The sequence below is a fragment of the Pelodiscus sinensis genome, chromosome 1 (assembly GCF_049634645.1).
Source record: "Pelodiscus sinensis isolate JC-2024 chromosome 1, ASM4963464v1, whole genome shotgun sequence".
Lineage (NCBI taxonomy): Eukaryota > Metazoa > Chordata > Testudines > Trionychidae > Pelodiscus > Pelodiscus sinensis.
This window is the reverse complement of record NC_134711.1, coordinates 97,017,913-97,032,651: the sequence shown is the minus strand read 5'-3', so window position 1 is coordinate 97,032,651 and position 14,739 is coordinate 97,017,913. Positions and strand designations below refer to the sequence as shown.

At 45.3% G+C, this 14,739-nt stretch overlaps 1 protein-coding gene and 1 long non-coding RNA gene across 2 annotated transcripts in view; both read right to left on the bottom strand.

Moving 5' to 3' along the window:
- The window catches only part of NUAK1 (NUAK family kinase 1), a 69,184-nt gene extending 58,517 nt beyond the window's left edge, over positions 1-10,667 (bottom strand). Inside the window, exon 1 of the mRNA XM_025178936.2 lies at positions 10,229-10,667. Coding sequence (XP_025034721.2) covers positions 10,229-10,522 — 294 coding nt within the window. The 5' untranslated portion in view covers positions 10,523-10,667. The remainder of the gene's footprint in view (positions 1-10,228) is intronic.
- Positions 10,668-12,380: 1,713 nt separating this feature from the next.
- On the bottom strand, positions 12,381-14,312 carry LOC112543836 (uncharacterized). The gene is made up of 2 exons (XR_012906437.1): positions 13,595-14,312; positions 12,381-12,490 (listed from the first exon to the last, which is right to left on the bottom strand). It is a non-coding gene; the product is annotated as an uncharacterized LOC112543836 (long non-coding RNA).
- Positions 14,313-14,739: the final 427 nt, after the last annotated feature.

The window sequence follows — 14,739 nt, the reverse complement described above, 5'->3', positions numbered from 1 at the left end:
GCAGCAGTGGGGTCCCGCGCCTCTGAGACTTTGCCAGAGCAAAACCTCAGAGGCGCGGAACCCCGCTGCTGCTGCGGCTCTGCTCCCCGTGTCCCTGGTCTGCTGGGGGGGGCCGCAGCTAGTGTGCCCCCCCCAGCAGACCAGGCTTTTGTTGTGGACCCTGGGGCAGAGCAGCTGGGGCGCTGCCGATTGGTCCTGCAGCGCCGCTCTGGGCACTACTGGACCAACCCGGCAGCACCCCAGCTGCTCTGCCCCAGGTCCTGATTCAGCCGCTGCTGGTCAGTTTCAGCAGTGGCTGAATCAGGACGCCTGGGGCAGAGCACCTGGGGTGCTGCTGGGTTGGTCCAGTAGCGCCAAGGAGCGAGGAGCGGTGCTACTGGAGCAACCCAGCAGCACCCCAGCTGCTCTGCCCCAGGCGTCCCCAAGTCAGCTGCTGCTGAAACTGACCAGCGCTGACTACAGGAAGCCCGAGGCAGAGTTACTCTGCCCCAGGCTTCCTGGAATCAGCCGCTGATCAGTTTCAGCAGCAGCTGACTTGGGGACGCTTGGGGTTCTTAAGTTGAATCTGTATGTAAGTCAGAACTGGAGGTCAGTTTCAGCAGTGGCTGAATCTGGACGCCAGTTCCGACTTACATACAGATTCAACTTAAGAACAAACCTACAGTCCCTAACTTGTACGTAACCCGGGGACTGCCTGTATACAGCTGCCCCACTGAGAGTGAGGAGGTGGTAGATAACCCGCACAAGGAGACCATGAAGGGCTGAGTACGGTGAAAGCTCGAAGCCTGGGGTCAGCTGGGGACTCCCCAGCTGATTCCCTCCATGTGGCACTGCTGCTTTGAAATGCCACAAGAAGCCTGACGCTGGGCTCCCCACAGCATTCAAAGCAGCAGTGCTGCCCGGAGCAGCTGACCCTGGGCTCCATGCAGCGCTGCCACTTTGAAGTACCCCCCTCTTCTCCCTCCTTTGCTGCCTCTATCTGATAGAGGCAGCAAAGGGGGAGGGGGGAAGTGACTAGTTGACAAGTCGACTAGTCCTTCACATACCTATTGTGGAGTGAATTAATATGGAAAAGAACTATTGTAGGTTGCAAGAAATGACTGGGGAGTTACCCAGCGGTTAATTTGTTATATTGAAGGAAGAATAATTCTTTATTTAAAAAGCTTTCGGTCTGGGTTACAGGAATGGTGGTCATATGATTATTTTCACCAAGGAATAGACTCTCACCATGAAATAAGCTACAAACCATGGAATGAATTGAATTTAATTTGCAATTTTGAGTTTATCTAGAGTTGGCTTGCAAATCTAATTCTACCATGATTGCTTCTAACATTCCTATCCTATTCCTATCCCATAGCAGCCATTTTTTAAATATAAGGAACTAACCGTAAAAAATATTTTATTCCTTTCCTCCATGTGTCAAAACAGGATCTTAAAAGCCACACGCAAACAATATCTAGAACTTGTATTCAATCCTGGACCAGTGGCAGTTGTAAGTTCTGATATATTGGGAAGAATCAAAGCTAGTAACAGTGGAGAGCAGGGATATTATAAATATCACAAATCCATATTAGTGTAATGCAGTGACTTGGGGGTTGTTTAATTTGTACAAATGGTGATTTGTATAAAATTGTAATTAGCTGCAATCAGAAATTTGACAGCACCATAGCAAGTGATGACTGCAGTCAGGCATTTTTTCCCCATTTGAACATGTAGTTAAAGGTGATGGGAGGGCCTCTACATGAATTAAACATCTGGTATTTTTGGTGTGAGTCCAGGATGTTTGATCAGCATGGCCAGACACTATATTCTCATGGAATACTTCACCCAGCCCCCTAGTGTTCAAAGGTCTAGGATCTTCTAATTTATACAATGTACAATGTTGTCTGTGCAGACATGGTGATAAATATAATCTGTTTAAAAAGCAGATCCTTCTCAAATCATAACTCACAGATGCTTAAAGGCTTTCATGTGGGTAAGACAAATGAGTGCCACAGTGCCTGTTTCTATAGCCAGGAAGTACAGGAAGCAACAGCAGGAGAAAACTATTGAAAGCCTGGATACACTTATGGCTTTAGTGAATTGGTCATCAAATATAACATCCCACAGATGCAGTTTTTACCTTGCTCTGTAGTTTTTTCACTCTGTATATCTAGCAAAATGTAGACATTGTTTCTGGTTTAGTTTATTAAATAAACACATGGTATCACCATCTGTTAAAAGATAGCTAAAAGATGCACAACCAATACAATCTGCATATCAAATATTACTCTTCTGATGGGTCCTTATGAGGAATAATTGGAGTTACAAAGATGTAAGTCTCAAATAAAGTATAACAAGCATATTTTTTAAGAGTCAGGTGCATGCCCTGGCAATGCAGGGCCAAATTCTGCCTTTTAGGAGGAAAGTACAAGAGAAAAATCTCAACAGATTTGTGTGTACTATGAGGGCATTAGAATGTTTCCCATGTTTTCTCTCCTCTGATTTTTATGGATCTGTGCATGTGGACCTGGCTGTGGCATCTGCCAAATACTATCAGTGTTTTTTTTTAACCCAAGCACAGGTTGAACCTCTCTAGCCCAGAACCCTCGGGACCTGACCGATTCTGAACAAGAGAATTTTCCAGACCACAGAAGGTCAATATTATCTAGCAGCATTATCAACACTTCCACTGCTTACTGTGCTATTAAAGGGCATTTAGGCTATGTCTACACTGTGGAGCTATTTCGGGATACCGGAAGTATTCCGAAATAGCTTTTCCACCTCTTCAATGCAGCCCGTTATTTCAAAATAGATTTCAAAATAACGGGTATGCTATTCTGGTGTCTCTAACTCTTGTTCTACAAGGATTAAGGGGCGATTTGGAATTGCGCTTTATTTCAAAATTTGGCACTGTCCTTAGGGGTACATGAGAGCTAAATAACAGCATAGAACACTGAGAGCTAGGAGTGGTGGCTGTAAACAAACTTTATGGGATCTTAGGAAACTTGGCCACACCCATGGAAAGTGGACATCCAGCTAACTAAAATCATTCTGGACCAGAGAGTTGTGGATTAGAGAGGTTCAAACTGTATCTCTTTCTCCTCTGGTATTTTGTGGATAGCATCTGCTTCTTAATGGTTCTTTGATCCAACAAAGACTTTCTAGTTATTTATTTACCCAAAAAACACAGACTCACAAAGTAACTGTGATTAGAATTTTGTAGCGAATAAAATCTTTAGCAGGAACTGCAACTTCCAAACATTTTTATCCAACATAGATTAGCTCAAATCAAAATATGTACAAAAACACATGGGGGCTCTCCAAGTGTCATATCATAATTGTGATTCATAGGCAAAAATAAAAAACTACACCACAGTACATTTGATCAATATGTACTAAAAGAGACTATGTACTGTTATTTTGTGGAAAATGTTATTTTGCCACATTTTAAAAAAATTACAGCCTTTTCACTAAGCTCTAGCATCTCCACGCTTTGAAGCAGGAACTTACTTGCCCAATCATAAGCTCCTGAAAAAATTCATTTTGCATGTGTTCAATAAAGAGTTGTTAAAGTTTGGAGCTAAATTTGCCAAAGATTCTGTCTGCACAGAGCATGCTCCAACTCCTTGAAGCTCATGTGTGATGACCTGTGTGTGTCTACACTATCTCCACAGAAAGACTGAGCACGCTCCATTATGGGACTGCAGAAGTTAAGAAGATCTTCCTTTCTCATTGTGTCCCCAGGCACAGGATTTGGGGATAGAAAGACTGTCTCTCCTGTACTCTCAACCACAGTCATCCTGTCCAAAGGACAGTTTGGGGCAACTGCCGTGGGCCTCACACTTTAGGGGACTTTACAGGGCCCAGGGGCTAGTGGGGGACCTGGGACCAGCATCAGGGTTCGGGCCCAGCGAGTGGCAAGAAGAGGAACAACCCAGCCCCAGCCCACTTTGTTTCCCTGACTCCCAGCACCGCTTAGGAAAGGGGACTTGGGAGAAGAAGTGGGTCTGCCTCACACTCACCAGTAGCAGGAAGCAGAGCAACACAGCTGGGAGCCAGTGGAGACCACCAAGCTGGGGCTCCACACCTTCCCCCAAGCTCCATCCCCCAGGTGATGCACCCTGGGGGCCTAGTGGGGGTCTGGTGCCGGCAGCACAGGTCAGTCCTGCATTTCCACTCACTTGCAGTGATTGCAGGAAGTGGAGTGACCTGGTCACAGCCCACTGCACTCTGCCTGCTCCCAGCCATGTCGTTTCTCTTCTCTCTGTGGGTGAGTGCGAAGGCAGTTCCAACCCATCTCGCAAGCCCCTTCCCTTCAGTGACGCAAATGGGAGCCAGGAGAGGAGAGTGGGCTGGATTGCTCTGCTTCCTGCCAATGGCGAGTGTGAGTGTGACCTAATCCCTCCTGCTGATAGCATTCCCCTCCCCCAATTCCCTGGGCTGCATTGCTTGGGGGGGGGGGGAAGAGTTGAAGGGTGGTGGGAGGGGAAAGAAAAAGGGGCAGGAATAGGCGGAGCAAGGCAGGATGAGGATATTTGGAGAAAGGGATGGACTGGGGGCAGAATAGGGGCAGGAAGAGATGGGACAAGGCCTGGAGTGGAGGGGGGATTATCCCAGGCCCCCACCCACCCACCCACACGCACAACCCTGCTCTCAATGCTTCCCCTGCTTGCTTGCTCTCTGCCTGTATAATGGAGAGTGAAGGTTGACTAGAATGCAGATAGGTAAGGAACAGGTAGAGGGGAAGGAAAAGATGCAGGGGACAGGAGTCAAGTGGGAGAAAGTCTGTGCTGCCCTGTTTGTTGCAGACGTTGGAAGGTACATAGTGAAAGAGGCAGTGGACTGCAAGAAGAGAAAGGATGATCTTGTGGCTAAGGCACTTAAATGCTGCTGTTCAGAGTTTCTGTGTGATGGTAGGCATGTGAAAAAAAAATTTTTTCAGGTGGCCATGGTGTGTTCCTTGACTTGAGATGTTAGTGTCTGGTTTACAGAAGTGCACAACACTCAAAGCAGTATCAGAAGTCTACAGGAACTCTGCTTTGAACATATAAAGCACTATAAAATGCTAAGCACTCTGAAAAAATCAGATTCCAGCATCTCAAGTGGGCACCCAAAATATGTTGACACATTTGACAATTTTGGATACAATCTTTGCTCCTCACTTCACCATCTGTAAAATGGGAATAAAAATCATGCCAGTTCACATCACAGAAGTGTTCTAAAGATACATTAATTAACATCTGTCATGAACTAAGTCATTACAAAGACAGCACTATAGAAAAGCTATAAGGAGATTTATAAATATCAGTATTTGGTGCATGGTTTGAATAATGTGTAGTAAATAATGTATGGACCACACATGAACAATGAGAATAAAAATAAATATTGAATAACAGCCCATTAAAATATTAGGGAGGGGATAAAGTACTATGTGTTCGGGGAATTAAAATAAAGCATACAAAAGAGCTGAACTAGGTGCCACAAATAACTTTAACATTGACATTTCCTAACTTTTGAGTGCTTGAATTTGCAACATTAATCTGATTTTAATATAAGGATTTTCCCATGACTGTTACAGATTACTAATCTATCTCTAAAAGGTCCTATTATTGGTGATCTGACAGCTACGTTATATAATCTGATGATGTAAAAGTTCCATAAACTGGACCTGCCCTAAAGTGGCTCACTACTTGCCACAGAGCTCTACTGAAAGAGCTCTACACCAAACCCTCCAGTTTCCAGTGTATGGAGTAAGCCAGAAGACAGAAGGAAGAGTGGATGCTGCTATTCTCAGTCTGCAGCCACTCCAACCAGAGTTTATTGTATTTTAGAGCAGTCCTATAACCCTAAGGACTGGACAGAATCTTGGCTGGGTCAAGAATATTGGAAGGCTTTAAAGTGGTACACAACCCCTTTAGGCTCATCCTTCCATTTCTACTAACATCAACTCAGCACAATGAAAATCGGGGCACCATTCCTTGTGACCTGCACAACTGTTCTTATCTTGTTAATTGGGACACGCTCTGCTTAAAAATCTCATTGTAAATAAACACAAGTTTCTGTGTTATAAATTAGACCCTAATTGTTTAAATGACCAAACTTTAAAAAATCCAATTTACCTGTCACTATTTATATTTTCCATTTCTCCCAGTCAGATCAATGGCAATCAATGAAGCCAGTTTCCCTTTCTTTATTTTATTCACTTTCGGGTTCTCAAAAGCAATGTCTGAGTTTCCAAAACCACAGGGGAATGCTGATTTGTTTTGAAACAAAGTTTTATCACTGGAATTTTTTTCAACTGTGCAAATGTTTCTATTGATCTAAAATTTTGCAAGAGATTGCTTGTATACTATGTAAATTTGGGAGTCAATTTAGGTTGGCAATGTCCCTATACCTCCGAGCTGCACATCTACACAGAAGAGTAAATAAGATGTAAACATCTGTACCAAAATGCATGCAATTCCTTTGTTTTATGTTATGCTGCAACCTGTCATCAGTTCTCAGAAAAATAAGCCTGTCTTAGGGGTAAGAGAAGAAGAATGTTATTTGCCCTCTGTTGGCTAAGAAAAAGATAAAAGGCCTGACTCTCAGGAGGGGATCAGAGGAAAAAAAGCCCCACTGTGGCTCCCACTCCCTTAGCCCATTACTGGCTCCTGCAGAAAGAAAACTCTGTTCAATAACGGGTGCATCTACATTGCACCCTTACCTTGAAATAAGCTATGCAATTTGATAATTTCAAAATAAAGCGCTATTCCGAAACGTCTTTTAATCCTCATGGAACAAGGTTTACTGGGATGTTAAAATAGCAAGCCCATTATATTTTGAAATAATGGTCGCGCTCAAAAGACGCAGAATAGTTATTTTGGGATACTTCTGGTATCTCGAAATAGCTCCACAGTATAGACATAGCCTAAATAAATATTGAGAGGGACAGCCACTGAAAGATTGGGAGAGTGGGCACATGAGAAATTGTTACATACAATATACAGTGTTGTTAATAAGTGGGATATTAGGGTATAGAGAGGGGAGTGAATGATGATACAAGAGGGAACCTCTGTAATCAAGGGTGGGGAACTTCCCTGGATCTGGCCCCTGAGACTCAGCTCCCCACCCCCTAGCATTGAAGAGCCCATGCTGGTGCTTCAACCCCCTTACCACCTCACTGCGGGGCTGGAGCACTCAAAATCTACTAGCCCAAGTAGATCAGCAGGGGTACTGGATGTGCCTCCTTTTTTAAAAATCAAGTTCTGCTCTGCTTTGAGTGCATTATGCAGTGTAACAGGCTTTCATCTGCATTCTTGCCATGTTTCGCAATGCTAACCATCACCCCCCATCTTTTGCTAATATTAACCAAAGCATGCACCATATCAGCATAATTCCATTTAATGGCGTATGTGTAATCCCAGAAAAAAACTATATAAAAGATTAAATTAAAGTTGAAAGTACCTATGAATAATTTAGGGTAATAATCCTCAAACCAAGCATTTCCGCACATAACCATCTTGCAATATTTTCTTTCATTATACATCATGCACTGAACAGGCCCATATAACCATTACCTAACATGTCTTACACTTACATAATTTTAACTATGGATTCCTTGGCTAACCAGTACATATTAAAGCAGAGAGCAAAGTTTTGTTCTGCTGCCATCATGTACAAGAGGACAAGTGAAGAAAACACCTACATACATTTAAATGTACATCCTACTTCACAGACTTTCTATTTATCCTCTTTTTATCCTTTACCTATAGGAACTTTCACTTTAAGATATCATAAGGTGTGCATTTTATACCCAATCAGTACTAATTATGGAAATCTTGTTTGGAAAACAGGATATTCCAGAACATCCTATTGACTTCTACAATGTTTCTTCTCATTTACAGCACTGTGAGATTCAGAAACAGACCTTTCGCCTGTTAAACCTGTCAACTGACTTTGTTGCTGTTTGTTACAACCAGAAACAAAATTCAAAGTTCACATGAAAGTCTGGCTACTATGTAATATTCTTTAGCAAAACTCTGAATAGCTGAATTGCTTGTTGGCTAATAATAATAGGTTAGTACAGATCACTTGGACAGGACTAATAACTGAGAATGTAATGTTGTTTCCAAGGTTCAGGTTTGCAATCTGTTGCCATACAGCCTGAATTATTTACATACTGCTGAGTGAATAAAGATGAAGCAAACAGCCAGGTTAGAGAGTGACCTTGGGACTCTTGAAACCTAGCTTCTGGTTATTGGACAATTTGTGCTTAACTCATAATGGAATGGTGCCTGTCACACTGCTCTCTGTGCATCCCCTGCTGGTCACAGAACAAAATCTATTCAAGTCTTTTCAATGATGCCATAAATGCTGATGACTAATGAGAATAGAAGGGAAGAAAAGAAAGAGAATGAAAAAAGAATGAAAACCTTGTGCCTCTCCTGACCCATCCCCCTCTTGTGGATGAAGTGGTCTATAAGAGAAATTAGTGCTTAAAGTACCAAAGTCAGCTAGGGAAACTGAGGGAGGGGAAATAATTTCTATTAACTTATTGTCTGGTTGAGTTCAGACCAACTAGTTCTAATTCTTTAGAACAGGCAAAATGCAGATATTTTACATGTGCTCAAACAGGAGGGTTACATTACATCGTAATTGAATGTAGCCTAATTAATAAAAATTAATGCCATGTGGCAAGGATTATGCTGTATAATATAAAATTAAACTATAATATACTCCAGTAAGTATTCTAGATACCAGTAGACAGATTGTATGCAACATTTTTATTTCATTCTAGAATCTAGCTGAATTTGGTTTTCAGCCTCTCCCCCTATTTCTTCAAGCTTTGCTACCTCAGCCACATAGATTAAGTTCAGACTGAAATTTGAAAAACTTCATCTCTTTTCAGAAGAGGACTTTCTCCCAATTAACATCTTTTTTAAGTTAATAGATGTTTGCTATTTTTTGCAACTGAAAAACTTTAAAAAAATCAGTCCCCATGATATTGACTTCTGTTAGTATGAAATTTCAGACCAGCCAAGACAGCAAACATTAAAAATCATGTACTTAAAGTGAGCATGTGCAGAGATGATCATCTCTGGTTTCTCTTTAGCTAGCTGCCAAATAAGCTAGTAAGAACATGTAAAGTAATTGTACAGCTTGGTTTAAACTCTGATTTTAACTGTCTCCACATATGGTTGTAAAGAACATGTCCCTTGTTAAAGACACTTCACTGGCAGTTTCTTTCTTTCTTGGGGTATGTGCTGAGTTTGCAGACAACCAAAACAAAAAAGGCACTTAAACAAAACTTGTACATCACTAGGGTAATGTCTCGCTTTTTGTACAAAGTCTACTGAAAGTCAGTCTATCTCAAATAAAAGTACATGTTATAATCTCTTTAAAAAAGCATCTATGTCTCTGAGCAGTTAATCCCTAAAGCACTCCCTGCATCTTGTACCATCTCCCTACTACTGAAGGTGGATTTCAACTAAAAACAAATGGCAATATGTGTGTTACTTTAGAGGCATTACAAGAGGCAAGCCCATCTGTATGATGCTGAAGATGTTGGAGAATTTGTTGGATCCAAGTTATTACAAAGTGGCCTCAGGGCTGTGTTAGGTCTTGAGCCATACCACAAAATTGAGCCATGAACTAGACTGTAAAAATCAATGAGGCTAAACTGCAGTCCCAGCATTTTTTGAGGTGTCAGCCAAGTCCAGATCACAAAAGTTAACTGCAACAAATCACTGCAATGTATAACTTAAACTAGCAATTAATGTTCTGACACCATTCTGAAGGTCACTTCAATTAGCTGGGGAACACAGCAAGTTTCACTGCACTATACATCTCCACCGTTAGAAATACAGACAGGATTACTGGTGATGAGGGCCACATCTGGAAAGGCCAACAGAAATCCACATCCCTCTCCCCCTCTCCCCCCATCATAAATATAATATCATTCGGCACCAGGTAAATAGTCCTAAATATATAAATATCCCAAATGCTTCATTGTAAGTATTGGGCTGGTGTCAAAACACTGGGTTCCAAAGGCATTTGGAAGCTATTCAGATCCCATAACTCGCTGTGTAATGGGTACTAGTACCCAGTAAACCTGGGTTCTTAGTCTCCCATTCCAGACCCCAAGTTTTGAGGCTTGGACTCCCCTTGAATGCCACATTTGGGGCTCCCCCGAGATAACGGTCTCTAACGAGCGCTGGGAGGATGCCCCCGGGCGGTATAAGGGAAACAGCTCAGGCTGCCTTACCACTCTGCCGGAAAACCTCTCGATGGCCCGCTTCACTTTGCCATAGGTGCCCTTGCCCAGCGTCTCCTGCAGCTCGTAGCGATGCTTCAGGTTGTGCTTGTGGTGATGCCGCTTCACCCCTTGCTGCTTCCTCAGCTCCGGCGCCGGCGGCGCGGCTGTCACCTCAGGGGATGGAGCCTCTTCCGCCGGCTCCTCCACGCCCGCGGCTCCCTTGTCCGCGCCGGGCTGGGAGCCGCACGAGAGGCAGCGCTGGGGAGAGGGGCCGCGGGCGGCATCCAGCTCCGCGCCCTCCATCTCCGGCGGCGGCAGGGCGCGGGGGGCACCGGCGGGAGCGCTGCCCAGGGCTGCTGTGCACCGGCCCTCGCGCCCCGCGGGGGGGGGGGATCCGCAGCGCCCCCTCCCCTCAGCGGCGGCTGAGGCACATGGGGCGCTGGGACTGGGGGAGGCGCGCGATGCAGCCCCGCTGGGCAAGCCCCCTCCCCCAGGAGCCAGGCACCCGCGGGGAGAGCAGGCACCGCGCCTCGCCGGGGAGGCTGCTCCGGGAGCTGCGCCGGGCAGCCCGCTCCTGGCCCCGGGCTGGGAGGCGGCGCTGGGGGTGGCGAGCCGAGCCCCCGCTTTGTGCTGCAGCCGCGGCCGCCGAGGACCCCTCCGCCGGGCTGGCCGGGTCGGTATTTACAGCCCGCGGGCCCGGCCCCTGCCGCCGGCCGCGCCGCACATGTGCGGCTGGAAGGTGCCTTTCTGCGGCAGGCTATATTTGGTGGCGGGGGGTGGCCAGGCTGGGGCTGAAGCCAGCGGCGGGGCTGGGCGGCCGAGCCGCGCTCTCGGTGCAGAGCAGCCGCAGCAGCAAGCGCCGGAGCCGCCTCCTCATGTTCCCTGCAGCCCGGCCGTGGCTGTGGCGAGCAGCCGCTTTGCCGCGGCCAGGAGCGGAAGCCACAGTCCCTCCTCCGCCCCAGCTCCGCACATGCCCCGGGCAGCCCGCCGCCTGCCGCGCTCGCCTCCCTGCGGGCTCGGCTTGGGATTCAGGAGGGGGGAGGGCGGGCAAGGCAGCGCCTAGCGGATTTGCAGCCGGGAGCCGCCCCTCGCCAATGCAGGCGCTGAAGGGTTGGGTGGGGGCGGGCTTGAGGGGAGGGGGGGGGGGGGGAGCAGGCAGCCGGGAGTTGGGGGCGGTGGCCAGTCCCGCAGGTCACAAAGCGGGACTCGCGCCGCTTGTAGGGTGCGGTTGGCAATGCCCAGCCAGCCACTCAGCTCATGGGCTCACCGCCCAGCAGCCGGCATGATGCAAGGCAAAGACAAAAGCATGGCACAAAAAGGAGTCGGCAGCAATGTGCTGTTAAGGAAACTGAGATGAGGGGACAGATGGACGGATACCAGGACAGCCAGACAGGACAACGGAGGAGTAGACAGATGCCACAGGCAGAGGCTGGGACAATAGAAAGGCAGATCCCACAACCAGAGATATAAATGTGGACAGACAGGATGCTTTTAATGTCACTTTCATACAAGGATCTTTAAACATTTAGGACTTGGGTTCTAGTAAAAAGAACTAGCTAGATTAGGCACAAGTCTGTGGCCTCAACATTCCAAACACAAGATGTTTGACAATTGTCTATGCAGGTGCCAACACATGCACATACAACTGATTTACAGCAACACATGCATAAATGTTCACATTTGACCCTGCAAAAAGCTTGGACAGGCACAGTTTTTAAGATGCACATCGCAATGTTAGAATTTTTATAGCAACTTCTTGGTTTTTCCACCTGCAAAGTGCAGGCATAAATGTGTGCATGCTACAATTCTGTGTGAATAAATGTGCGCGCACAAGCTGGATAGAGGCCCAGAAGAAAATGTACCCATCTATGTCTAGAAAGCTTCTCCAAACAACTATTACATTCCCCAGTACCCTACAGCTCTGTAAGGTTTCTGTGTAATTAGAACTTTTAGAAAAACACTGGGCACACCCTTCAGCTTTCTGCATTGGCATCATGCAGCACGTATAATTCCTCTTACAATGCAGGCTAGCTTTTTTTCACCTTTAAGAAAAATCTGTGCTCAAAGTTTGCTCTGATCCATTCAACCCTGAGTCAAACTTTGGGCCCTGCAGAGCCCTCACCCCTGGTTTGTGGCATCTGGAAATATGAAGGTGTCCGCTTTTTCTTTTCTTTTCTTTTCTTTTCTTTTCTTTTCTTTTCTTTTCTTTTCTTTTCTTTTCTTTTCTTTTCTGTAAGTTTGTAGATCGTTCCCTTTCAAAGATAGCCTAAACTATAACGTAAACCAAAATAGATATGTCAACTGATTGCCAGGGTTGACATTTTATCACACATATTTTCTACAAATTGCATGTACCCTGAAGCTCAGGAGAGGGTGAGGTGGGGTGTTTTTAGCAGAGCAGGGGGAGCTGTGTTGCCCCCTTACTTTATCCTCTGTTCAGCATGACTAGTTTACTGGGCAGATACAAAGACCCAGGCCTCCCTGAGGTTACTGGCTCAGCATTTTCATCTTGCTGGATGACAATAAAGCACAGGCCTTTCTGTGGTTACTGGCAAAGGACCTCTACTTTGCTAGAATAATCACAAGGCACAGACCCTTTGAAGTCACTGGTTCAGTAGCATTGTCTTGGTGTCAGTGTCTGTACTGTTGTGAGTTCACTTACTCAACTCTTGCTGGGAGGATGTTAAGGCACAACTCTCTGTGCATGCACTGGCTCCGCTTGTGTAATTGGCTGGGCTAATGCAAAAGCTCGGGATGCTAGCTCAGCAGTGTTAGAATGCTGGGAGGATGTCTAGGAAAAGAGCTCTGTGAAGTTTCTTGATTAGCACCTCCAGCTTGCTGAGCTTATGTGAGAGCTTAGCTTTCTGTGAAGTCTGCCGCTGCATCTCTAGCTTGCTGAGATAATGACAAAAAATGGATCATGGTGATATTAATGCCTCTGCACCCATAACTTAATGGACTGATGTGAAATTATAGGTCTCTATGAGGTTGTTGGCTTTGAAGCTTCATCTTAGGAGCAAAGAAATTGCCAAACTGAATCACACCTGAGGTCCACCTAGTTGAGTATCCTGTCTCAGACAGTACCGGGTGCTTCAGAGGAAAATATAAGAACCCCACAGCAAGCAGATGTGGAATAATGTGCCCCATCTCATCCTCATCTCCAACCATTAGAGACTGGTTTATGCCCTGACACACACATCACACAAATACCCTTTCCTCAAAATGATCATTAACAATAATAATCGTATGTTCTTGATATCCATATACATGCCAAGTCCCTTTTGGAATCTTAACTTCTTGCCCTCCTCACCTTTGGGTGCTAATTAGTCTAATTATCCAAAATATATTTCTTTTATCATTTTTTAAATTTCCCACCTTTTATTTCATTGAACAACCCCTTCTTCCCGTGCTGCAAGACAGGAAGAATGGAAGCCCCTGATCTACCTTCTGTACGAGACATTTTATGGATTTTTATCATGTCTCCTTTTAATTTGTCTCCTTTCTAAGGTGAATAATTTCAATCTTTTCAATGTCTCTCCATAAGAGAATTTTTCCATGCCCTGAATCATTCTGTCAATGTTCTTAGAATCCTTTCTAGTTCAGAAGGCTGAAGGTAAAGAACAGGCCATTTTGAGGCTCCTGGCTCAGCACTTCATGTTGCTTGGCTAATTTCAAGTAAAAGAACTTGTGAGCTCACTGGTTCAGGACCTCTGGCTTTCTTGGCTGATGATAAGGCTGCGCCCTCTATGAGGTCAGTAGCTCACTGACTTTAATATACCAGGCAGATGTAAAAGCACAAGTGTCTATGAGGTCACTAGCTCAACACAAATGATTAAAGAAGATTAACATAGCAAAGGAAACTCACAGTTGTGGTGGTCATATGGGCTGTGTCTAGACTGGCAAGTTTTTCCGCAAAATCATCTGCTTTTCCGGAAAAACTTGCCAGCTGTCTACACTGGCCGCTTGAATTTCCGGAAAAGCACTGACGATCTCATGTAAAATCATCAGTGCTTCTCCGGAAATACTATGCTGCTCCTGTTTGGGCAAAAGTCTTTTTCCGAAAGACTTTTGCACAAAAGGGCCAGTGTAGACAGCATAGTACTGTTTTCCGCAAAAAAGCCCCGATCGTGAAAAAAGCGATCGGGGCTTTTTTGCGGAAAACCACGTCCAGATTGGCCATGGACGCTTTTCCGCAAAAAGTTCTTTTGCGGAAAAGCATCCTGCCAATCTAGACGCACTTTTCCGAAAATGCTTTTAACAGAAAACTTTTCCGTTAAAAGCATTTTCGGAAATTCATGCCAGTGTAGACGTAGCCATGTTGTGAGTACTGATATCATGTGATATAGTGGCATTGCATCAGCTACTGTGATGAGACATGGTGAAGAAAATGGGGCAAAAGAAATGAAAGTATCTGGAACCCATGTCTCCAAGCAGGCCCTTAGCCAACCACGCATAAGTGTGAGTGCACATGCCAAGTGTGGCTCTGTTCAGAACCCTTGTGCTCCAATCCACCCTCAGTA